The 25,350-nt window shown below is 47.9% G+C and overlaps 1 protein-coding gene across 1 annotated transcript in view; it reads left to right on the plus strand.

The window, feature by feature from the left end:
* Nucleotides 1-25,350, plus strand: part of CD276 (CD276 molecule) — a 52,249-nt gene that overhangs the window by 21,337 nt on the left and 5,562 nt on the right. Inside the window, exons 3-6 of the mRNA XM_066635542.1 lie at nt 15,826-16,176; nt 17,383-17,679; nt 22,857-22,997; nt 24,758-24,796. Of these exons, the coding sequence (XP_066491639.1) occupies nt 15,826-16,176; nt 17,383-17,679; nt 22,857-22,997; nt 24,758-24,796 (828 nt within the window). The remainder of the gene's footprint in view (nt 1-15,825; nt 16,177-17,382; nt 17,680-22,856; nt 22,998-24,757; nt 24,797-25,350) is intronic.

A 25,350-nucleotide genomic window follows, 5' to 3' on the forward strand; every position in this document is an offset into this window, starting at 1 on the left:
GAGCGGGCTTGAAATATTTTGTTGACCGCAGGAGGGGATGGATGGTGCAAAACCCCTGCCTGAGCCATGAGGTGGGCCTTGTTCCTTATTTTGGGCTTTTATGTTATTTCTCACATTTTTATACCACCATTCCTCCAAGGAGCTCAGGGTGGTGTATATAGTTCCTTCCCTCCTTTTGTCCTTGCAACAATTCAGTGGGGTTGGTGAGACTGAGAAATCATGACTGACCCAAGGTCACGCAGGAAGCTTCATGTGGGGATTTGAACTTGGATCCTCCAGGTCTAAGTTCAACTCCCAAATTGCTGCACCATCCTGGCTCTCATGGAGTCACATGGACAGCTGAGTAATAGTGTTTATAATACCCCCTATCCCGGTGGGGTATCCCAGCTTAACAAGAGTTGGGGCCCATCGCAAACTTCAGCCTGCAATATGAAACTTCAGCAAGTGAGAAGGGTGGACAAATGGGCACTCCCAGTTCCTCTTCTTTTCCTGCCCAATGGTGGCCAGTCTACATGAACTGCTACTGGGGTGATCCACCTCTTTCTTTCCTTCCAAGCCAATTAGGAGGAGGGGAGGGGGGCAGCGTTTGCATGACAACAACATGCTTTCAATTTTGAAAGGTAGAAGGAGAAGGCAGGGCAGAGAGCAGGAGGATCAGTGAGGAACAGAGAAAGCCCACTGAAGATTGGGGGGGGGGGGGCTTGGCCAAAGCAATGTCTCCAGTGGGGTTAACCTCACCTGAGACTCTTAGCCCCGACTCCTGTTCAGGGCTAGTCTAGACCTCTCAAAACATAACAGCAGCACTGCTGTGACCCTCTTGAGGTCAGATCACAACCCACTTCTCGGTCACAACCTACTGGTTGGAGATCTCTGCTCTGGCCTTTCTGCCAGATTCTGATGCCTGGGCCATTCGCTGGACACTGCTCTAAAACTGAATCGAGTGCACGTATAAACGGTGAAGTTTTGTTTTGGCCTGATAAGCTGCGGGAACTCATCGGAGTCCGGAGCCATGGCCGTCCTTCTGTGTGGGAGCTCACTCTTCACATTTAAAAGATCCAGTTCAAGATCTTGGATAGCAGCATAGCTGGGAAAGGTTCATTTCTGAACCTCCATTGTTGGAGATGGGGGGTGGTCCCAACATGGCAGGGAAATGAGCTAAAGGAGTTTGTTGGTGGGCTTGTCCCATCCTGTGGGTGCTTTGATCAGTTCAGAGAAATGAAGCTTCCTGAATGGGGCTCTAGGATGCTGTTCCTTTCTGTCTTCTTAAATTGCCCATTCAGTACGCTATTGAGCTCTGCAAGGCTGTGCGGTGGGCTCTGCTCTGTATACATAAGAAGAGCCAGGATGTGGTGAGTCCAGAAATCCGTCTCCCCCATTCCCTGAAACACTGTGGCTGGCTGCAGTCCTCGGACAGAAAACAGTTGCCTGCTTGGATAAATGATTATTTTTCATGGTCCTCAGTGCTGATCATAAAATGCACAAACCCAGGAGAGTCCTTTGGGATGTGTGGCTAAAACCAGACCAAGGGTGACCTCTAGTGTGTGAATTGGGGAATTGCCGGCTTCTCTCTGTTCATAATGAGTCACTTTTGCTGTAGGCAAGCCCTGGGGCGACTGCCTTGCCAAGAGCGTGATGGTGATTCACAGACTCGTGTTGCTTTACTCCTCGCCCTAATCTCTGGGAGAACTTTTTTTCCCTGTAATTTCAGCTTAACCCATAGCTGCGCTATAAAGAAAACGTCCTATAGTAAGGCTGCTTTCTCATCTGCAGTTACTCTGCAGTGTTTACTGGCCAGCGTAGCCCTGGATTGGGTCTGTTTGCATAATTCCTATAGTGTAATTGCTCCACTGAGTGCTGAGTTAAAGTACTGGCTGATCTTCCCAAAGCAATTAAAAATGCTCTGTACATCAAGACTGTTGTGGTATGAGCAGCCCACTGCATGGGGCGACCCACTGATAGAAACAATCTGGAGTCATTTTTTTCCCCAGTTGGAGAACTGCTTGTCATCCAAGGCCGGCCTGAGACTTCCCGGCATGTGACATTGCACCAAAAGACACCCCTCATCTTACTGGGGTGACACATCATCTACACCACCCCTTCAGTGCCTTGGATTTGCAAAGGAAGAAAGGGATAGAGCTGAAGAGGAAGTGTGGAGGAGAAGAGATAGGTAGGCTAGAATGTCCTTATGTTTGTATCCTGTCTTTTTTCCAAGGATCTTGGGATGCTGTGAATGATTCCCCCCATGTCCCAATTGATCCTTTCAATAACCCTGTGGGGTGGGTAAGGCTGAGAGATGGTGATTGGCCTAAAGCAGCAGTTTTCAACCTTTTCCATCTCATGGTACACTGACAAGGTGCTAAACATTGTCAAGGCACACCATCAGTTTATTTTTTGACAATTGACAAGGCACACCATGCTGCTGGTGGGAGGCTAACACATCTCCCAGTGGCCCTACTAATAAAAGATCCTCCCCCAAACTCCTACAGCATACCTGCAGACCATTCATGACACACCGGTGTGCGCACATCTGTTGAAAATTGCTGACCTAAAGTCACCTAGTCTGAGCAGACCTGATGGACTTGAATGCGAGCCTCCATGCTGCTAGACCCCAGCCAAGCTCTGCACCCGTTTGGTATAGCTCAAGCATTGTCTGAGAATCCAGGGCCCTCCATACAAGTTTTTCTGTATGAGGAATGAGAGTGTGGGCTTGCTTAGTTCAGCACTGCCAACTGCTCCCATTGGGGATGAGGCCATCACTTGATGGGAAAGCGCCTGTTTTGAATGTGGAAGATCCCAGGTTCAGTCCTCAGCATCTTTGGGATAGGGTGGGGAAAGATCCCCACCTGAAATTGTGGCGCACCACTGCCCACCATTTGTAGACAATATCAAGCTAGTGGTCAATGTTGGCATCAGACAGCATCCTTTGCCTTGTGGAAGGCGTCCATGGTGGAAGCTCTTAGCATGGCCAGTGAGCCTCCAGTGTTAGGAGGAGTTTACCCTCCAGTGACTCAGCAGTACGGTGGCACAGAAGTGAAGGCCATCAAGAAAGAGTCAGCTTCATTATCCTCCCCTCTCTTTACATGAATAGTTCATTCCCCTTCCTGTCCCTTCTCCTGCTGTCTCTTTTTTGTCCATATCTAGACAGTAGTCCCCTCAGGGCAGGTTCCTGTCATTTCACTCTGTGTAAAGCATCACATACATTGATAGTGCTGTGCTGTAGAAAGTAGTAGTAATAAGTTGTTGCTATCAGCACCTGCTCTGAGCGGAGGAGTCGTGATGCTAGGGGGCTAATCTCATGAATCGGGTGTAGAAAAATCTGCTGACATCACAGCAGTGAACCTGAATCCTGTCTCCCTTTATTTCCAATGATGCTTAAAGTGATATCCAACAAGCCTCTGAGCACGTTTCTGGGGTCTCCTATCCACATGCAATGGTGGTGCGCACAGAGAGACGCTTTGAAGGAGGCTTGCATTCTGAAGCTCTGCTTGCCTACCTGCCGACCAGCCAGCTCCTGACTGCTGTGTGGACAGAGACCCTGTTGCATTGAAATTCTCGCCCTTGCAGCAATGATGAGGGCACTCAGCCGGTCCCTGGATGTACAATGAACATTGTTACTCACAGAATCACCTGGCGGTTTGCTGCTGGAAAAAAAAGATAATGGAGTTTCTCTCTTTTCTACATTAGCAGCAAGGCACGTAATCGATGGTCCCTTGTGGTTCACCAAAAAGCAGCAGAGTGGCAGGAGTCAAATCAACATTACAGCTGTGATGTGGAGGGGAAAAAGGAAAAGGTCTATACATTTGCAGAGTGCCTTCAAATCCTCCTTCAAGGCAGCCATGTTACTCTTGGGATCCACTTTCTAGTCTGAGACAATCAGCAGATTGCATTACTGAGACTGGACAGGACAGAACTCTCCAGAACAGGACAGAGTGTGGTTTCCCCGGATGGCCAAGTGCTGTTCCCGTGGACAAGTGAAGCATTTTGCACGCTCAAAAGTGCTATAGAATTGCTTCTTGTTATATTATTCTATTCCAAGGCAAACAACCGATTTGCTTCAGGAAAAAAAGAGTAAATTAGACAAAATTATGAAGGAAAGGTCAGTTTGTGGTTGTTGGTAATGTGGAGTCACCATGTTCTGAAGCAGTGTGCCCCTGAATGTTAGCTTCTTAAGAAGGCAATGGGAAAGGTCTGTTCACTTTTAAGTTCTGACTGTGGGCTTCCCAGAAGGACCATTAGAGATGTAAATGTTACTGAGCTATTGGGGAACAGTGATCCCCAATAGCTGCAATCTGTTTTGACATGCACGTTGGGGGAAGAATACCAGGCAAATCTGTCACAAAAACCCTTGACTTCCGACGAGCGGACTTCCCTCAAATGAGGAGGCTGGTTAGAAGGAGGTTGAAAGGGAAGGTAAAAAGAGTCCAATCTCTCCAGAGTGCATGGAGGCTGTTTAAAACAACAGTAATAGAGGTCCAAGCAGAAGTGTATACCGCAAAGGAAGAAGGGCTTGTCTAAGTCCAGGAGGGTGCCCGCCTGGCTAACGAGCCAAGTTAGAGAGGCTGTAAAGGGCAAGGAAGCTTCCTTCCATAAATGGAAGTCTTGCCCTAATGAGGAGAATAAAAAGGAACATCAACTGTGGCAAAAGAAATGTAAGAAGGTGATATGGGAGGCCAAGTGAGACTATGAGTAACACATGACCAGCAACATTAAGGGGAATAATAAAAGCTTCTTCAAATAAGTTAGAAGCAGGAAACCCGCCAGAGAAGCGGTTGGCCCTCTGAATGGTGAGGGAGGGAAAGGGGAGATAAAAGGAGACTTCGAGATGGCAGAGAAATTAAATGAGTTCTTTGCATCTGTCTTCACGGCAGAAGACCTTGGGCAGATACTGCTGCCTGAACAGCCCCTCCTGACTAAAGAATTAAATCAGATAGAGGTTAAAAGAGAAGATGTTTCAGACCTAATTGACAAATTAAAGATCAATAAGTCACCAGGCCCTGATGGCATCCACCCAAGAGTTATTAAGGAACTGAAGAACGAAGTTGCTGATCTCTTGACTAAAATATGCAACTTGTCCCTTAAAATGGCCACGATGCCAGAGGACTGGAGCATAGCAAATGTCACACCGATCTTTAAAAAGGGGAGCGGACCCGGGAAGCTATAGGCCGGTCAGCCTAACATCTATTCCAGGTAAGATGGTGGAATGCCTCATCAAAGATAGAATCTCCAAACACATAGATGAACAAGCCTTGCTGAGAGAGAATCAGCATGGCTTCTGTAAGGGTAAGTCTTGCCTCAAGAACCTTACAGAATTCTTTGAAAAGGTCAACAGGCATGTGGATGCGGGAGAACCCGTGAACATTATATATCTGGACTTTCAGAAGGCGTTCGACACGGTCCCTCACCAAAGGCTACTGAAAAAACTCCACAGTCAGGGAATTAGAGGACAGGTCCTCTCCTGGATTGAGACCTGGTTGAAGACCAGGATAGAGAGAGGGTGTCAATGGCCAATTTTCACAATGGAGAGAAGTGAAAAGCGGTGTGCTCCAAGGATCTGTCCTGGGACCGGTGCTTTTCAACCTCTTCATAAATGACCTGGAGACAGGGTTGAGCAGTGAGGTGGCAAAGTTTGCAGGCGACATCAAACTTTTCCGAGTGGTGAAGACCAGAAGAAGTTGGACTAGATGGCTTGATCCAGCAGGGCTGTTCTTATGTTCTTATGACCTGGCTAGATCACTCTTAGAAACAGGATACTGAGATAGATGGACCTTTGGTCTGATCCAGAGGGAGAGCTGTTATGCCCTTAAGCTTGCTAACTTTGGAGACAAATGCAGAGTAAACATCTTTTAAGTCTTCTTCCACCATCACATTTAGTACCAGAGGAAAAAAGAGCAAGTGCATTTTTCAGGGAGTCTTGGTGGCTTTGAACATAAGAACATAAGAACAGCCCCACTGGATCAGGCCATAGGCCCATTCTAGTCCAGCTTCCGGTATCTCACAGCAGCCCACCAAATGCCCCAGGGAGCACACCAGATAACAAGAGACCTCATCCTGGTGCCCTCCCTTGCATCTGGCTTTCTGATACATAGCCCATTTCTGAAATCAGGAGGTTGCACATACACATCATGGCTTGTAACCCGTAATGGATTTTTCCTCCAGAAACTTGTCCAATCCCCTTTTAATGGCGTCCAGGCCAGACACCATCACCACATCCTGTGGCAAGGAATTCCACAGACCAACCACATGCTGAGTAAAGAAATATTTTCTTTTGTCTGTTCTAACTCTCCCAACACTCAGTTTTAGTGGATGTCCCCTGGTTCTGGTGTTATGTGAGAGTGTAAAGAGCATCTCTCTATCCACTCTGTCCATCCCCTGCATAATTTTGTATGTCTCAATCATGTCCTCCCTCAGGTGCCTCTTTTCTAGGCTGAAGAGGCCCAAATGCCGTAGCCTTTCCTTGTAAGGAAGGTGCCCCAGCCCAGTAATCATCTTAGTCACTCTCTTTTGCACCTTTTCCATTTCCACTATATCTTTTTTGAGATGTGGTGACCAGAACGGGACACAATACTCCAGGTGTGGCCTTACCATAGATTTGTACAACGGCATTATAATATTAGCCGTTTTGTTCTCGATACCTTTTCTAATGATCCCCAGCATAGAGTTGGCCTTCTTTACTGCCGCTGTATATTAGGTCGTCACTTTCATCAACCTGTCCATCACGACCCCAAGATCTCTCTCCTGATCTGTCACAGACAGCTCAGAACCCATCAGCCTATATGTGAAGTTTTGATTTTTTGCCCCAATGTGCATGACTTTACACTTACTGACATTGAAGCGCATCTGCCATTTTGCTACCCATTCTGCCAGTCTGGAGAGATCCTTCTGGAGCTCCTCACAATCACTTCTGGTCTTCACCACTCGGAAAAGTTTGGTGTTGTCTGCAAACTTTGCTTGTTATTAGCCCTACTGGTTGACAGGGCTTTAAAAAAATCTGCCCTTTGTACTCTAGTAGTTTATTCATCGCACCAATGATTCAATTAAAAATTACTTGAATAATTTGTCAGTTATCACAAGGCAAATCTGTGCAGGAGTGGTTCTCAAACTACTTTTTAGAATGAGAATCCATCAGGGCCCACCAAAAGTGACATCATCAACAGGAAGAGTTTTAATAATCCTACCCTGTAATCCTACCCATCCTTACCCAGGACTAAGTGTCCACTAAGTGCCCACTTACTATCATTGTTAAAAGCATATACATAGTAGTCTGTTGAAAGTACACATCTGTAACAAGTGCCCAAATGCAGCCATATACCTTGGCAGCGTTGTCTAATATATTAAAAATAAAATATTGAAATGAATGGGGACCCACCTGAAATTGGCTTGTGACCCACAGTTTGAGAAACACTGCCTACAGTATTTACATTCCTGAGGAGAGGATGTAGAAGCTCTATCTGGCCAGGAGGGGGCAGCAATGGCATGACATGCTGCCTGGTTCGTAAGGCGATGTGTGTGGGAACAGTTTCACCTCCATCCTTGCTTAATTTGAAAGCCTTAGTATGGAATTCTGTGCGGTTTGCAAGCTCAGCTCCATGCAACCACCTTGGTATTTTAGGAAAAGGCAATGTTCCGAGGCTTGGGTTCTGAGATGAGTTTGTTAGTGCCATGTGTTTGTCCTTGGTTCATATACCTCCCTCCCAATCCCTTCCAATGCAGTGTGCGCTTATAAAGGGAGATTCTGGACTGTAGACCGTGACACCTTCTAGCTTGATCAAGATCTCGAAGCTTGCATAAATGACTTTGCAACTTACACCCCAGCTGCATTTTCTCCAGAGTGCCATGATTGCACAAGTAGCTGGTGTGGTGGAGTGGCATGCACTTAAAGATGCAGCACTTTAATGATGCAAACCAGACCTGCACTTATAGATGCAGTGGAGTGTGTTTACTTATTAATTAGTTAAAAAAATTATATCCCACCTTTCCAGCTTGGTGGCTGGGCAATATACATGGTGCAATATACAAAATATACACTGTACATGGTGGCTGACAAGATAAAAACAATTATGATAGCCTGTTGGTGGGGGCAAGTTGCATGTGCACAGGGGGCACGAAACATGGAAAAACTGCAGTGGAGGCTAGGAGAGCTGTAGCGCTTTGTCTCTGAGATTTGGATTGCCCACGAGCGACCACAGTGGTTATTGCTCGTGATGCAATACCATGTCACCAGATATGTTCACCAGATGGTGAGTCATGGGATCACCAGACTGTAGCCTGCCTCTCATTGGCCAGTGCCAGTATATACGGCAGCCTGTGCAAGCTGCTATGTGGGAGATGTTATGTGGAGTGTTTGCGGGAAGCTACGTCGGTGTGATTCGTGATCGGAGTATTGAGAAAGAGAGTTATCTGTGTTGTTTGCTTGCACAACTGCCTTTGAACTGTAAATATCTTGTACGTACTTCAAGTAAAGGAACATCTAGTGGTGGAGCACTGCCGTGTGACTTGTTATTTTCAGGGAGTACTTGCCTGACCTTGGGTCTCTGGAGCTGCGGTGTCGGCTGCGTACAGCAACAACTCCCCCCCCCCCACACACACTATTTTTATCTTTAAAAACTCCCAAACTCTTTATTTTAAAACCCATTGATGTTTTCACAAACAGGCAGCCCACTCCTAACTTGTGCTGGGACAGACAGTCTGAATGGCCTGTGCTGTATCCAACACAAGGTGGGTGCTGGCTTGCATGCAACTCTGGGTAAGGAGATATATAACCTCTTACCCCGTGTTGTATGCCAGCCACTTCTATGGAGCTCTTGCAGATTCCCTGATGCAAATCCGAGCGTCCTGTGTAAGGCTGATCAGGCTGGGAGTGGGGTTTATTATTATTATTATTATTATTATTATTATTATACTTTATTTTTACCCCGCCTTTCTCCCTGAAGGGACTCAAGGCGGCTTACAAAACAAGGTTAAAACAGTTAAAAGCATAATTTAAAAGCAGATAAAAACATATCACAAAAACAGTAGTCAGATAAAAACCAGTCAGGTAATAGAGCAGCAAATTAGAAAAGGATCAGGCCTGTGAAAAGATGTTAAAAATGTTGAGCGATGTTAAAAGATGTTAAAAAGGCCAAGAACTCAGAAGGCTTATCTAAACAGAATGGTCTTCAGGCCTCGCCGGAAAGTTACAAGAGAGGGGGCAGTTCTTAAGTCAAGGGGAAGGGAATTCCATAGGATTGGTGCCACTACTGAGAAGGCCCTATTTCTTGCCGCAGCCCCACGTACCTCCCTAGGTGGCGGCACTTGTAAAAAGGCCTGCTCTGGTGACCTAAGACAGGGGTGCCCAAACCCCGGCCCTGGGGCCACTTGCGGCCCTCAAAGCCTCTCAATGTGGCCCTCAGGGAGACCCCAGTCTCCAATGAGCCTCTGGCCCTCCGGAGATTTGTTGAAGCCAGCACTGGCCCAACGCAACTTCTCTCAGTGTTAGGGTGACTGTTTGACCTCTTGTGTGAGCTGTGGGATGAGAGCTCCCTCCACTGCTTGCTCTTTCATGTCCGTGATGCAGCAGCGGCAGCAAAGGAGAGGCCAGCCTTGCTTTGTGAAAGGCCTTTTATAGGCATTGAGCTATTTCAAGACCTTCATTTGTTCACATAAGTTCATCTTTAATATATTCATTTATGTAAACTTAAGTAAATTTATTCAAATTTTAAATGTAAATTAATTCTTTTTTTCCCCTGGCCCCCGACACAGTGTCAGAGAGACAATGTGGCCCTCCTGCCAAAAACTTTGGACACCCCTGACCTAAGAGGACGAGTTTAGGATGTAACCTTAAGGTACCATGGCTGATCTACCCCTTCCTGGTCTGCCCTCCCCACCCTCAGAACCCCCTCCTACCACCCTCTACAACCCCCTGCACTGGCCTGCCTCAGCCGTCACTAACTCACCGATCCCCAGTCTGGATCCAACACAGGGGGGCACATCCTTGCATTGGCCCAGCCTGCTCCAGAGTATTTGCAAACGTGCTTTAGGGCACATCTGTCACACTGCTAGGCCAGCGCAAGGGACTTGCACCAACCGAGGACCAGGTAAGGATTGCGCTTTAAATAGAATCTGCCAGGATTGGGGGGAGCAGGATAGTGATCAGAACCTCAGCAGTCCCTGCAGAGGTGATGCTTTTTAAATGTGCTCTTGGCTACCGGGCACCTGGGTTTTTGCACCTCTGCCTGCCACGTTCCCCCTCCCCCATGTCATTCTGCACAGAAGTTGGGTTGTCCTCTTCAAGGAGAACTGCATTTGCCCAGCAAAAAGACACTGTGGTGTGAACGATGAAAAAATATAACCCAGCAACAAGAGCCTGGGTTATTTTGGGTGAAGGCAACTGGATTGACTCCAGTGACTGAGTGACGGCTGTCTGGCTATTGTAAGAGCCATCAAGGCAGATGGAAGACAGACCTCAATTTTGAAGTGGTTTGAACGCACATTTGCAGCATCTCCAAGTGTTTCTGTGGGCTGGCAGTGTTACACTGTGGACAGCCCTCAAGTCTGGCTGCCTCTGTTTCCTTTCTCTGGCAGGAAGAGCCCAGGATCTAAACTAGTTCACTGGCTACTAGGAGGCAAGAAGGCTGTGGCCTATACGAACCGCCATCTTATCCCTGTTGTAATTGCATCTTTCGTTGTAAGTCACTTTGTAGCAGCATTTTGGCTTAAAAAAAGAAACAAACCCAGATATGACTATACTTATCTTTTCAGGTCATGAGGTGTATATTCAGACCACTTCAACCCTCACTCGTTGTCGGATAGATAGGTAGAAAACAAGAAAAACCTGTGTCCTAGCAGTTAAAAATAGCAATGAATCCAATAGATGCAGGGGACAAATAGATGAAGACGAATCAAGTAACAGTCCCAGTGTATTTTGAGCCATGGCCTTCATCGAAGGACAGAAAATATTGACAATGAAACCAACTCCTTACAGGAACTGATTGCAAAAGGAGCCCTGTCTCCCCTCAACAACAACCTCGCCCTCCAAATAGATTGAGAGTGTTGGGACATGATTGAGACGTACCGAATTATGCAGGGGGTGGTTAGAGTAGATAGAGGGATGTTCTTTTCCCTCTCACACAACACCAGAACCAGGGGACACCTGCTAACATTGAGTGTTAGAACAGACAAAATGTTTTTTGTTTTTGTTTTAACCCAGTATGTAAACCTGTGGAACTCCTTGCCACAGTATATGGTGAATGATGCCTTCTGGCCTAGATGCCTTTAAAAGGGGATTGGGCAGATTTCTGGAGGAAAAGTTCATCACAGGTTACACGCCGTGGTAGGTATACATGACGTCCTAGTTTTAAAGTAGGCTTCCTTGTAATGCCAGGTGTAAGGGAGTGGCACCAGGTTTCAGGGCTCTTGTGGCCTTTGCGCTCCCTGAGGCATCTGGTGGGCCACTTTGAGACACAGGAAGTGGACCAGATGGGCCTCTGGCTTGATCCAGTGACTGTCTTTTTACGTTCTTATGATTGATTCCCCTTAACAAACATGTGCCCTGTATCCACTGGATTTCTTGTGATATGTTTTGCTGGTGTGATCATCTTCGATTTTCTGTTTAGTTGAATTTAGGTCCCTTAGATGGCAGCCCCATACACACTTACCCACTGAACTCACTTGGATATACTTCTGAGTAGACATGGCTGGGTCTGTACTGCAAATTTAGTTCTAAGCATGAGTGTAAACAAGTGTCAGGATGCAAGATTGGCTTGAAATCATTACAAGAGGGTGGAAGAGAGCTGCATCTGTGTGTTTTGTCAGGTGTTTCCCTGAGCTGATATATCCACTCAGCTCTCACTTGTACTGTACCAGAACCAGGGGACATCCACTAAAATTGAGTGTTGGGAGAGTTAGGTCAGACACAAGAAAATATTTCTTTACTCAGTGTGTGTTTGGTCTGTGGAACTCCTTGCCACAGGATGTGGTGACGGCATCTGGCCTAGATGCCTTTAAAAGGAGATTAGACAAGTTTCTGGAGGAAAAATCCATTACGGGTTACAAGCCATGATGTGTATGCGCAACCTCCTGATTTTAGAAATGGGCTATGTCAGATGCAAGGGCACCAGGATGCAGGTCTCTTGTTATCTGGTGTGCTCCCTGGGGCATTTGGTGGACCACTGTGAGACACAGGAACTAGATGGACTTGATGGGCCTATGGCCTCATCCAGGGGGGCTGTTCTTACGTTCTTATGCTGCTGGGTTTGCAATTTTATGTTTGCAACCCTAAATAATTAAAACTTGCCACAGCCTTGTTGCAACCCTAAATAATTAAAACTTGCCACAGCCTTGTTGTGATTCTTAATACCTGACAGTATTACGTAATACCTTACAATAACGGTAAGCTGTTTCAAAAGCCCCCATTAGATGGGAATTAGATGGGAATATGATTTGAAATGTTTAACATAAAATCAGTAGCTCTGCCCCCTTCCTTTCTCTTCCACCCTTCTTTTTTTTAATGGCTAACTGAGGTCTACAGTGTCTGAGTTCTGGTAATGGAATAATATTGGAGAGGTTTGTGGCCAAGACCGATGGCTTAAATGGCCACTAGGGGGCAGTGCTGATGGGTCCCTGACTCTCGTTCAGTGCAGTTTTACTAGCTATTTCCCCTGCTTGTCATGATGCCAGCTGTGTTCCTGTCATTCAGGGCTGGGTGACAGTTTTGGATCCAAGGAGGCATTGATGCCATGGCTAAGTCTTATGTGGGATGCAACAAAGAGAGAGAAAGGCCAGCCCCCAGTTTCAGAATACTTGTAACAGTGCAGCACATCGTAGGTGGGATGCCATATGTTGTGTCTGTGTGTTTTTTCCCCCCAAGTTTTTGATCATCCTGTCATTTTCCAATTTTGACAATTATTTATAGCCTTCTTGTACAGCAAATCGCAATTATTATGAGCATCTGAGCAGCAGCATATTCACTGTAATAGGAAATCATTGTTTGATCAATATGCATGGACTCAGTGGCGTCGCTAGGGGGTTGTGGGAGGTGCAGACTGCGTTGGGTAACACACTCAGGGGGGTGGTCAAGACATCACTACTGGCCAAAATTGTGACATCATGATAATTTTGAATAATATCATCATGTTCTATGTCGTTCAATGTGGAATTTCTTGCAGAATGCAACAAAACAAACTGCATTTAAGTGTATTCTATCAAATGTTATGGCAAAATAACCAGAAAAGGAAAACACAACTGCCTTATGTAACAAAAAGTGGATTTTCCTAACTCAAAATTAACCCATGAGACTGATTGTTCTGAGAGCCAATGAGGTATTATTATGACACAGCAGGGAACCAATGAAGTGTTAGCATGAGTCAGCTCTTATTTCCATGTATCAGAGCAAATGCTAGAACTTTTATTCAGTTGAGTGAGTGTCATCAAGTTGGCCACTGGAGTCGAGTTACTGATTTGTTGGGTGACCTGTACTGTTACATATTAAAATAAATAAAATAAAGTTAATGGGGGAGACACCAACACTAGTGATGCCACTGCATTTAGAGTGTGCATATTGTAATTTATTCTGTATAGCCTGGTATGGGAGGAGGTCCATCATGGGGGTGATGCAATGAGCTCTCGTACTGGGGGCACAAGCCTAACCAGGTCTACTCAGAAGTAAGTTCTATTTTGTTCAGTGGGGCTTACTCTCAGGAAATTGTGGTTAGGGTTGTAGCCTGGGTAATGCAAACTCTAGAGATGCTTCTGCTTGGATGTGAGAAAGCAGGGGCTATAGCTCAAGTCCTGTGCTGCGTGCAGAAGTCCTGGGTTCAAATCCCTGGGAACCATCCTGGAACGCTCTTACCACTTTGTGTAAACAGTATTGAGCTACTTGGACTGACCGAAGAAGCTTCTTAGCTTCAGAGTCTCTCTTAAGTTTAAATTGGCTGGTAAGCTAAATGTGTAGCTTTAGGGAGCTGCTTTGTATTGAGTCAAGTACAGGTGAGCTCTTTTCATCCATGGGTTTGGAACAAGCAGATTTGACTTGGCACGAGTTCCAAACCTGCGCTGGAGGGCCCCACCTGAACCCTTGGATGCGACTGGAAGCACCTTCCAGTTGCGCCCAGGATCTCTTCTGCGGGCTGGGGAGGCTGTGCAGAAGTTTTCACAAAAACTAGTCCAACACCTCTGGGGGACTTTTCCCCCCTACTTTTTTGAATTTGGGGTGGGAAGAAGTATAGTGGAAGAGGCAACTAGCATGGCAAATGACCAGTGGAGCACCAACTGCCCCTGCTTCCCTTCTTGATCTCTCTGCTATGGACATTGCAGTGTCCATGTGCTCCCTTGCAAAAATATGGGTCATCTGTCTTAGTGAAGCATTGGACAAAATTCTGCTTGCATACTTTTTCCTTTATAGCAGGGGTGCCCAAACCCCGGCCCTGGGGCCACTTGCGGCCCTCAAGGCCTCTCAATGTGGCCCTCAGGGAGCCCCCAGTCTCCAATGAGCCTCTGGCCCTCCGGAGATTTGCTGGAGCCCACACTGTCCCGACGTAACTGCTCTCAGCGTGAGAGCAACTGTTTGACATCTTGCATGAGCTGTGGGATGAGGGCTCCCTCCACTACTTGCTGTTTTACATCTGTGATGCAGCAGTGGCAGTGAAGGAAAGGCCAGCCTTGCTTTGTACAAGGCCTTTTATAGGCCTTGATCTATTGCAAGACCTTCATTCATTCATATAAGTTCATCTTTAATATATTCATTTATGTAAATTTATTGAAATTTTAAATGTAAATTAATTCTTTTTTCCCCCAGCCCCCAACGCAGTGTCAGAGAGCTGATGTGGCCCTCCTGCCAAAAACTTTGGACACCCCTGCTTTATAGCACCACCAAAAAGGGGTTAGGCAAGAAACTTGTTGGTTTTTTTTTTCAAAATAAAATCTGTTTAACAGAGAAGAGGGCCTGAAATGTCCCCAAAGGAGCCAGATCCACACAGGCTTCCACCCACCCCAGATCTCCATCTTGAGGAACATGCATGGAATAGACCAGGGGTGTCAAACATAAGGCCAGTGGGCCAAATGCAGCCCCTGGAAGCAATTTATCCAGCCCCCGTTATACTTCCACTCAGTGTGTGGTTGGTCTGTGGAACTCCTTGCCACATGATGTTGTGATGGTATCTGGTCTGGATGCCTTTAAAAGGGGATTGGACAAGTTTCTGGAGAAAAAATCCATTACGGGTTACAAGCCATGATGCGTATGTGCAACCTCCTGATTTTAGAAATGGGCTATGTCAGAATGCCAGATGCAAGGGGGGGCACCAGAATGAGGTTATCTGGTGTGCTCCCTGGGCATCTGGTGGGCTGCTGTGAGATACAGGAAGCTGGACTAGATGGGCTTATGGCCTGATCCAGTGGGGCTGTTCTTATGTTCTTAATTGGGCTCTCTCAGTATGATAATCGAGTTGTCTCATATCTTGAAAATATGACCAAGATTTGCACATTTTCTCTTCAGTCATTTGTAGCGAATGCATTTCACTGTGAGCACCTAGTGCTTATTTCTGGCCATCATCTGCTTAATGATGTCACTTCCTGCTTAATGATGTCACTTCCAGCCTCAGCAGGCACCTTGAATGCAAACTTAGGCTCTCTATATGAAATGAGTTTGACACAAGTTTGACATCCAAATGGATTTAGCAGGAAGGGGCTCTGGGGGATGTCCACTTCCCCAGAGGCCAGGAAATGTAATCAAGCCTCTTGAGTTCAGAGTCAGGAAGCCATACACCTTCCACAAACACAGCTCTGGTAATGAATGACAAAGGCTTAGTAATAAGGTCTCAGTGCCGGCTGCTCTTTCCTCCCCTTATCCTTCAGGTGCTGTGGACATCCAGGTCCCTGATGACCCCGTGGTCGCCCTCTTTCACCATGACGCCACCTTGCGCTGCTCCTTCTCTCCGGATGCCAACTTCAGCCTGCAGGACCTCAGCCTCATCTGGCAGCTGACGGACACCAAGCGGCTGGTGCACAGCTTTGCGGACGGGCAGGACCAGCTTGCCAACCAAGGGAGCAGCTATGCCAACCGCACGGCCCTCTTTTACGACCAACTGCTCCGAGGCAACGTGTCCCTGCTGCTGCGACGGGTGCAGATCTCCGACGAAGGGAGCTTTACCTGCTTCATCCGAGTTCAGGACTACAACAGTGCTGCTGTGACTCTGCAGGTGGCAGGTGAGGTGGTGGAGAAAGGTGGAAGGCTCTGTATGAGCCAAGGATGTGCATGACAGGGAATCTAGCGCTCCACTTGCCATGTATCTAGCACTACTTATCCAAGCAACACATGCCATTTCCTTCATAGTTCCTTCAAAGCTAGTTCCTACAGAGTCAGACCCTCTTTGGTGTCTCCGTGTTAGGAGCAGTAAACCCCTGAACATCAGGTGCTGGAGGGCAGTAACAGGAAGGCAGTTGACCTTAGGGGCTCTCCTATAGATGTCTGGCAGCTGTTGAGAACAGAATGCTGGCCAAGGTTATCTGGCTCATATTATATTCTTATGCTGACCACTGTGCTTCTCAGCCAGCATAGGCTGGAGGGCCGCATACTTTGACTGCTCTAGAGGTCCATAGTGAAGCCCCTCTGATGCATTCAATGCTATTTGGCTTCCTTTGCCTTGTATTTAGTCCTTGGGAATGAGCGGGCATCACATCATGGTGGGCACTTTTGTATTAAGAGAAAGCTTAACAATCTTAAGCCAGGGGTTCTCTAAGTGTGTGTTTAGGGTGTCAACAGCACACTCGCAGGGGCGTTGTGAGATGTCCTGGGTTGTCCTCCTACCTGTTCCCCCCTTGGCCACCGCCATCCTGGATCTTGCAAGATTTCACGAGATCCAAGATTTCACCAGACTCAAGATGGGGGCACCTGGCTCAGCTGGGAAGGGGCATTGTGACCCAGGTAGGTTTGTGAATCACTGTCTTCAAGCTCTCTGTGCTGGAGCAGAGGGCTGGGGATGCCTCTTGGCTACTTGAATTAATGGGTAGATTAATTGGTGTCTGTAATTAACTGCAGCATGTAATCAATCTACCTACACCTGGCCTAGTGAACAAGATGGTGGGGTTTGGGCAGAGAGGCATGCATCCCTTGTGGTGTTTTGAAGGAGACCAGGGGGGAAATGTAAGCTGTAGCCAGCAAAGGAGGACCTGTACAGCTGCTCAAGATGTCTGTTGGGTTTAAAAATGGCTGACCAATAATTCCAATTCCCAGGGCATTCTGGAAAATGTATCCTACAGTGCTTTTTTTTTTTTTTTTGGAGCAGGAGGATAGACTTGGGCGGGAGGGAATGGTCTGCATCTGGTTATTACTCTCGCTGGCCAACAATGTTTGTCTTTGTGGAAGTGATTGGAGGCCCCTACATGTCAGTTCTTTTTCTTCCTCTCCTTCAGCTTTCTACTCCAAGCCCAGCTTGAACCTGGAACCCAACAAGAATTTGAAACCAGGGGACCTGGTCACGCTGACCTGTCACACTTTTCTTGGTTATCCTGAAGCGACTGTGATATGGCAGGATGGCCAAGGCAACAACATCACTGAGAACATCACCACCTCTCAGGTGGCCAATGAAGAGGGCCTCTTTGATGTGCAGAGCATCCTACGGGTTGTCCTTGAGCCCAACAGTACCTACAGTTGCTTGGTGAAGAACCCTGTGCTACGTCAAGAGACGCATGCCTCGGTCACCATCACAGGTCAGCCCTTGGGGATGCAGAATCTGGGGAGGGGATGTAGTAGTTCAGAGGTAGAATGCATGCTATGCTTGCAGAAGGTCCCAGATGCTGTCTGTGGTGTCTCCAGGCTGGGCTGGGAAAGTTCCCCTGTTTGCAACTCTAGAGCAGGGCTGTCAGACATAAGACCCGTGGGCTGAATGTGGTCCCCGGAAGCTCTTTATTCGGCTCCTGTGATAGATGGGCTTTCCCAGTGCCACTCTTTCAACAGTGTTGCTTCTGCTGAGGCTCTGGAAGGGAGCGACAAAAGGAGGCCTTAGAAGGCAAGAAATGCTATGGGGGAAGGCGCAGACGAAGAGGCGTGTGAGAGGGAGGCTAAGCGTGAGCTCTGCCCTGAAAGGGTTGCACATGCCAAGAAGCATGAAAGGATTGGAGGGAGGAGGAAACATTGGGGCAGGGAACATCTGATTTCTTCATTGTGGTGGTACTGTGGAGAATCTTTTAGGGGGAAAAAAACAACACGGTGCATGCTCGGGTGCTCTCCATTTTGTCAAGCAGCTTTCCAAGAGTCTGCTATGTTGCATTCCTTAAGGAGCGGAAATTTGCAACACGTCCTGTATTTTTTTTACTTCCGTTCCACAGGTTGGGGCAGCATTTCTGGGCAAACCCCTGCCCTGTTGGTTGATGAAAGTTCTTCACTGATGCCTCGTTTCAGATCTGCCACTTCCCTGGCCCTCCAAAGTCCCAGCTGGGTGTCGGTTTGCATTCAGGCAGAGACGGGTGATGTGTAGATCAGGGCTGTTCTCCTGGCCGGTGACAAGCTCTGGTAATAAGAGCGAGGGAGAAGCGAAAACAGATCATAAATATCAACAGGCCCCACTTTATTAAGCTCTGTTTATCGTACAGGAGGCACCGCGCCGTCACCAGCATCATCTTTCAGCGGGGCTGCTTCCCTGACAATTAATGTCTCGTACCCTGAAAGACTCCTCAGTGCTGTTTATTATAGCTGGAGCTGGCGGGGAGGGAGGGTGCATGGAACTTGGACGGAGCAGTGCAGGATTTGAAGACGGGAATGAGCTGGTTCAAGAAATGGCTGAGCCTTGCCATCTGAATGGCTGGTTTTTCTGGTAGTTCTAGCCAAATGTTGCAGGAAGGATCAGCTTCCTAGAATGGAAGCTGCTTTAAGCACACCCTCTCTTCAATCAGCCTTTCCAACTTCCAGACTTTCTCAGTCCTGCTTGCTGGGAGAGTGGTCTTTTATCCTGAAGATTGTGCTAGGAGACTGAAGTAATGGGGGAGATCTAAGTTCTAAAGAAGAGATGTTCTCCCTACCCTGTGCTTTGCGGAGCTCAGGGTCAGCCTATCCATGCAGCCTACAGGAGCATTTGCTTCGCTTAACAGATTAGCAGGGGAGGCTGTCTTTGTTGCCTGCCTCTGCCAGCTGTGGTAGCTGCCACAAGGTGGTAGTGGTGGTGCTGCTGTTCTTTCTCCTGCTCCCTGGCTTCAAAAAGGAAGAGGGGACTGGAAGGGATGAGGAAGTGAGCTAGAGAGAGTGTGGTGGGCTGGAGTGTCAGAGATGCTCTAGCCCACCACTCTCTTCTCCTCCATACTTCCTCCTCTTGCACTCTGTTCCTCTCTTTTCCAGTCCAACGTGCGGGAAGAGGTGCAAGGGAGGCATTTGGTGGTTCTGCTTCAGATGTGAGGCAGTCTTGTGCTAGCCTAACCTCAGTATCAGCACTGATTCGGCTTCTGGAGACTTGACAGTCATTATTTTAAAATGGCAAGCCCTGGAGTTGACAATATGCAGGCTGTATCTGCTTGACTCTTCAGGAACAAAAGGAGACCCCCGACTGTAAACATAGGGAAAGTCAAACCAACGTAAAATGTATTGGGCGGCTGGGAAAGCAGGATTTGATTTCTTCTTAAATCAGCAAGCACAAGGGCCAAGAAAAGCCCCTTGGGAGAGGAGTTCCATAGCTGTGGGCCCACCACTGAAAAGGCCCAGTCTCTGGCATCTGCCAAACAGACCTCTGTTAAAGGCAGGGTACCAAGCCGGGATATGCCGTGCAGATCTCAGGCTGGGCAGGTTGGTACAGAGAGAAGGTTGTCCTTCACACAATTGGTTCAGTTCATTAACAATCTTAAAGGCCAAGACCAGATCGGCCCTTTTAATTGGGCCTGGAAACACATTGGTAGCTAGTGTAGATGGCACAAAACCAGTGCTATGTAGCACAGCTCTTCACCTGGTAGCTCGGTCCTGACCTTGTTTACTGAAGCCTTATTGCCGTAACTTAGGTATATGTTGGCTCCAAATATGGATAGGATTGAAGTCTTCTTCCAGGTGCCTCCTTCAGAGATGTCTGATCTCCCCTCTAAAATGTGTGACTGCCTCATTTCAGACTCCTTGCCTTGTTTCTTTGAGTGGCTTCCAGTCGTCTTCATGCTATCTCGGTTTTTATAGATACCCCCGAGCTCTTTGTAACCTTGTTCCCTTGCAGGTAACATTAATTAGTGTTTAATTATCCTTGGCACAGCGATTTGCTGGCTTGTGAGAGAGGGTCCCTCAAGGAGCATAAACCTTTTGGCTAACTGCACGGTCCTGCCTGAACGACGACGACAAGAGCGTGGCTGGGCCTGCCGCACCTGGTGGAGCGCTGGGTTCTCCTCTGCAGGGGAAACAGTATGGCGGCCCCAGAGGGGCTGAAGGCAGCCTTGGAGTTCCCTTCATGCAACTGAGGGGGGCAGCCTGGATTTCTGCACCAAAATACACTTTGCACTCTGCAGTTTGAAGTGCCAAATTCTGTAATGGGAATAAATAACGACAACGAAGCGATGTAGCAGATTGGCTTACAGCCCAATCCTGGGTGCTGGAACAAGAAGGCCAAGTGGCCTGTGCTGTATCCAGTGCAGGTTAAGAGGTGGCTGCCATGCAACTTGGCACAAGGGGATCCCGAGTAATGACCCAACCACCCCCATGGGGTTCCTTGAATCTGTACCAGCAAAAGCACTGGTGCAAATCTGAGTAACCCTGTGTAACACTGGGCTGGCTGGCTGGGAGGGGGGTTAGGATTCAACCTAAGTTACTGAGACCTATCCCCTCCCTCTCCCAGGCTCGACCCTCCCTTCCCCCCATCCAAAAACACCCTTGATCCACCTTCTCTAACCCCCCACGCCGGCCACCCTTGGCCAGCACGAACTTAGCTTCGCAGAGAAGGAACCTAGCATACGGACGCACACGTCCTTGTGCCGGCCTCCCTAACACTGGAGTAGTCGCGAACATGTTTTATGGCATGTTCACAACCCAGCTGAAAGGTAGGATTGCACTCTCAATTCCCTTATTTTTAAAATCTATGTCAGCAGTGACTCACTTTTTTTTAACAGCAGGAGACTGACAAACTGTCCTGATTTGCCATAGTGAGGTGTCTCTTCCAGTGGTTGTTCGCTGGTGTCTGTCTTGTGGCTCTTTTTCAGATTGTGAGTTCGATTTTTCAGTTTTTCTTCAGATTCATGTGTTTATCTCTTTTGCCATGTAAATCAGCCCGGGCTTCTTGTCCAAAAGCAGGATAAAAAAATCTCCTTAATACATGAATGCAGCATGCAGAAGAACCTTCAGTAATATGGGAATGGGGTTTGCAAAGAGATCCTTTAGGAGTTGCAAACAGAACACGGAGGTGTTGCAAGTATGTCGCTTGTTTCATCTGCACCGCAAGGTGCAAGCTTGCCTGCTTCTTTTCCTGCACAGAAGCTCCCTGTTGGAAATTTGTCATGTTTAAAGTGGTACCCTTAGCCAAGCCACCTCTCCTAGCAGAGTGACAGGTCAGCATCTATTTGGATTTATTAGCATAATTATTTAAAGGTTAATGAAGTGTTTTATAGGGTGATTCAGCCTGCTGTTTCCATGCCTTCCCCAGTGCATCTGCAAGCCCCGTAGAAAATCGGCAATTGGGGCATATGCTGGCATCATTAAACCTCTGGATTTGAATGGTCTGGGAGAACCATTGTGCTCCAGCAATCGTCATGGGCAAGACGGTCACGTGCTATGAATTGTTGGCTTTCACAGTGCAGAAGTTCATGATTGAATCGGGATTCGCAGGGAGTGCCCAGTTATTGCTCCATCCCCCGCTGCTCCCAGACACGCTCTAATAATATGCTTGCCCTTCTACAACTTGTGAAAATCTTTAATAAGGTAATACAAACCCTGTGGTTACAGACAGGATGTACGATCCAGTCCCTTCATATGCATACAGTGTATCCTTGGTGGGAAGGTACATGAATGATGGGTTTGGAGGGAAGAGGTGGGAGGAAGAGGATGTTCTCATCAAGTGAGCCCCAAAAGGTCAAGCCATGCAGGAGATGATTACGCGGAGCACAAAAGAAAATGAGATCCAGTCGAAAGAGCAAAAAGTTCAACCAGAGTGGGTGTGATCCACTCTTGGCTAGTGATGAATTGCCAACTAAGGTGAATAGATTTTAACAGATGGTGGTGGGGAGAGGTAATGACTCTTCTGTAGTTAGGGCTGGCCCAGGGCTTCCTGATGTTGAAGGCAGTGTGCCAAATGCCAGCCCTTCCTTACCCAATAACGTACCAGCTTCCATCTCTGTTGCTCCTCCCTCTTCGAATCCATGGAGCAGAAGAGGGGAATAGAGTGGAAGAGGAAATGTGGAGAGGAAGGAGAGTGACGGGCTAGACAGAGCAATGGAGGTGATGGGTGAATTTGACACTCTAGCCCACTGCTCCGCTTTCTTTCCCTCCACACTTCCTCTCTCTTCCCCTCTTGGGGGAGGTAGAGAAGCGGCAGGCAGTTGGCGGGCCCCCACCTGTGTGCCGCTGGAATTAACTGCCCCTGGCGGCTTCATGGATGGGTCTAGCTCTAGGAGAGGACTAGTTAGCCTCTCCTAGTCCCTGTTGAACCAGAGCCCAAGGGGCAGGAATTTAGCAAATGCATTCCAAATCAGCAGCTTCATACAGGAGAGTATACCTTTTTAAAACAACAAAGCAGGTGTCACTCTTGACTGCTTATGAGAAGGTTTGCCTGTAGAGCCTCTTAGGTTCTGTCCCTGTCGTGGCACTCTTGAGCATGTGCGCAGACAACCTTGCGCGCCCTTGCAGATTCAGCCGCTTTCCTTCTGAGACTCGGCCCCCCTTTCTTCCAATAAGGCTTTTGACAGAGACTGTGTCCTTTTTGTCTTGTTCTTGCTAGGCCAGCACCTTATGTTTCCGGCCGTGGCCCTCTGGGTGACTGTTGGGTTGGCCATCTGTCTCCTTGTGCTCTTGGTTGCCCTGGCATATGTATGTCAAAAGAAAATCCGTCAGAGCTGCAAAGAAGAGAAGGAACGTGCAGGTAATGCGTTGTGTGCAAGTGAGACCCTGCTGTGGACCTGAGCGCATAGCCCCGCACCCCTATAAATCCTTGGCAAGAGTCTTGCTTGGACCCGTGCGAGTTGGCTGTCAGCCCAAGTCCGCAAGAAGATGATGCATAGTTAATGTCAAGCTGAAAAGGCAGCAGAAGCTGAAGCAGTGCCCTTGTTCAGGACAGCAAAATTCAAAGCTGCGTCGGCCTGCCTATGAAGCGGGCTGAGACACTTGCTTCAGGGGCAGATTGGCCACCCACTGCATGGGAGGAGGTCCGTAATAGGGGTGATGTGCTGGCCTCCTGCACCAAGTGCCGCAAACCCTAGTGACGCCGCTGGCAGGGGGCACTTGCCCACCTCTCCCCCGCCTCCTCTTCCTGTTTCCTGGATTTGAAAAGGAATTCTCTTATTACTAGGAAGGGGTTGTTGCTCCCTTTGTGCTACACCCCCAAAAAAGAGGAGAATGCAAAAGAGAGTGGGAGGCTTAAGGCCCCCTGTTCTATTTTATTCCCAGCTGCCTTCTCACATCCAGGGAGCAAGAAGAGGAGAAATGGCAGCAACTAGCATGCCCTGGGGTAAGGGGGAAGTGGCATTCAGCATACTGCCTCAGGCTCCCGAAGATTTTCGTCCAACCCTGTTTGGAGGAGAGGGGGCCAGAAGGCCTGGTGTGCAGGGATTGGCCTTGAAGTAGGCTGACCAGGTGCTCTTAGAGAAGCTGCCTGATACTGCATCCAGTCATTGGTCCATCTTGCTCAGTACTGACAACACTGATGGGCCGCAGTTCTCCAAGGTTTCAAACAGGGTTCCCCCATCCCATGCCCTTCCTGGAGATGCTGGGGATATAACCCGGTACCTTCTACATGCAAAGCAGGTGCTCTACCACTGAGCTGTCACCCTCCCTAATAAAGACCATCTTAATGTATAAAGCAGGGAGAGAGCTGTTGTAACCTTGAGCTATGCCTTGAGACTGTGTTTCAAATCAGAAGTTTTCAAATCCTGCCTCTGCCATGAACTCTCTTTGGGGTGGGGGTCTGTGGCAAGCCATCCCTTCTCAGCCTTCCTCCTGCAGTACAAGGACACTAAAATTTGCTCATCTGACAGTGTTGTTATAGGGTCTACGTCAGGGGTGCCCAAACCCCGGACCTGGGGCCACTTGCGGCCCTCAAGGACTCCCAATCCGGCCCTCAGGGAGCTTCTAGTCTCTAACGAGCCTCTGGCCCTCCAGAGATTTGCTGGAGCCCGCGCTGGCCTGATGCAACTGCTCTCAGTGTGACGGCCAACTATTTGACCTATTGCATGAGCTATGGGATAAGGGCTCCCTCCACTGCTTGCTGTTTCACATCTGTGATGCAGAAGGCAGCAATGGAAAGGCTGGCCTTGCTTTGTGTAAGGCTTATATAGGCCTTGAGCTATTGCAAGACCATCATTCATTCATATAAGTTCCATCTCTAATGTATTCATTTATGTAAATTTATTCAAATTTAAAATGTAAATTTATTCTTTTCTTTTCCTGGCCCCTGACACAGTGTCAGAGAGATGATGTGGCCCTCCTGCCAAAAAGTTTGGACACCCCTGGTCTACGTCAAGATTGTGCGTCCTGGAGACAAAAGTGCTGTAGTAGTGATAGTATTAAATGTGTCTGATGCACTGATATTTTAGGCATGGGAGCAGCTGAACATCACAGCACGTGCACTGATAGGCAGTATATCGGAATTATTTTGCTCAGTTTATGGATTTGTGCTTTTTGCAGGAATCGAGGAACAGGAGGAGGGAGAAGGTTCCAAGACAGGTTAGTTAGATTTCAGATCTTGTTGACGGCAACCGCTGAGCGAGAGTTTGCATATGCTTTTGATCCCACGCAGATCTCTCCTGCCATCACTGGTTAGCCAAGCATCACCATGCATCAGTGCCCACTCCAGGCACCTCCTACCCCTGGCAGTGCTGTCTTGTAGCTAAGGGTTCCCTTATGTCCTGCAGCAAGCTGTCAGCCCAGCCAGCCTTTTCTAAACTGGATAATCATTTTAATAAAGTGTGATAGCTGCACTCTGCTGTAATCAAATGGATTAATTATAAGCCTGGTGATTTCCCCTTATCTGCTCACAATGCAGCCACGGGTGCGTAGCGCTTGGGTTAACCGATGTCTAATCTCTTGGAGAGCGCGTAGGCCGTGGGCATTGTTGTCTACCTGTCTGGTGGTACCTTGGCTGGCTGCACGAGTTGGCAGTGGGAGACAGGAGTAGTGCCGGTGTAATTAAATTTATTTAAAGAAGCTGATCGATGCTCCAGATTGCGTTATGCTTCTCTCCCTTTATGTTATGCCTCAGATCCACATTTTGCAAACAT

Source organism: Tiliqua scincoides, chromosome 8 (assembly GCF_035046505.1).
Source record: "Tiliqua scincoides isolate rTilSci1 chromosome 8, rTilSci1.hap2, whole genome shotgun sequence".
In the NCBI taxonomy this organism is placed as follows: domain Eukaryota; kingdom Metazoa; phylum Chordata; class Lepidosauria; order Squamata; family Scincidae; genus Tiliqua; species Tiliqua scincoides.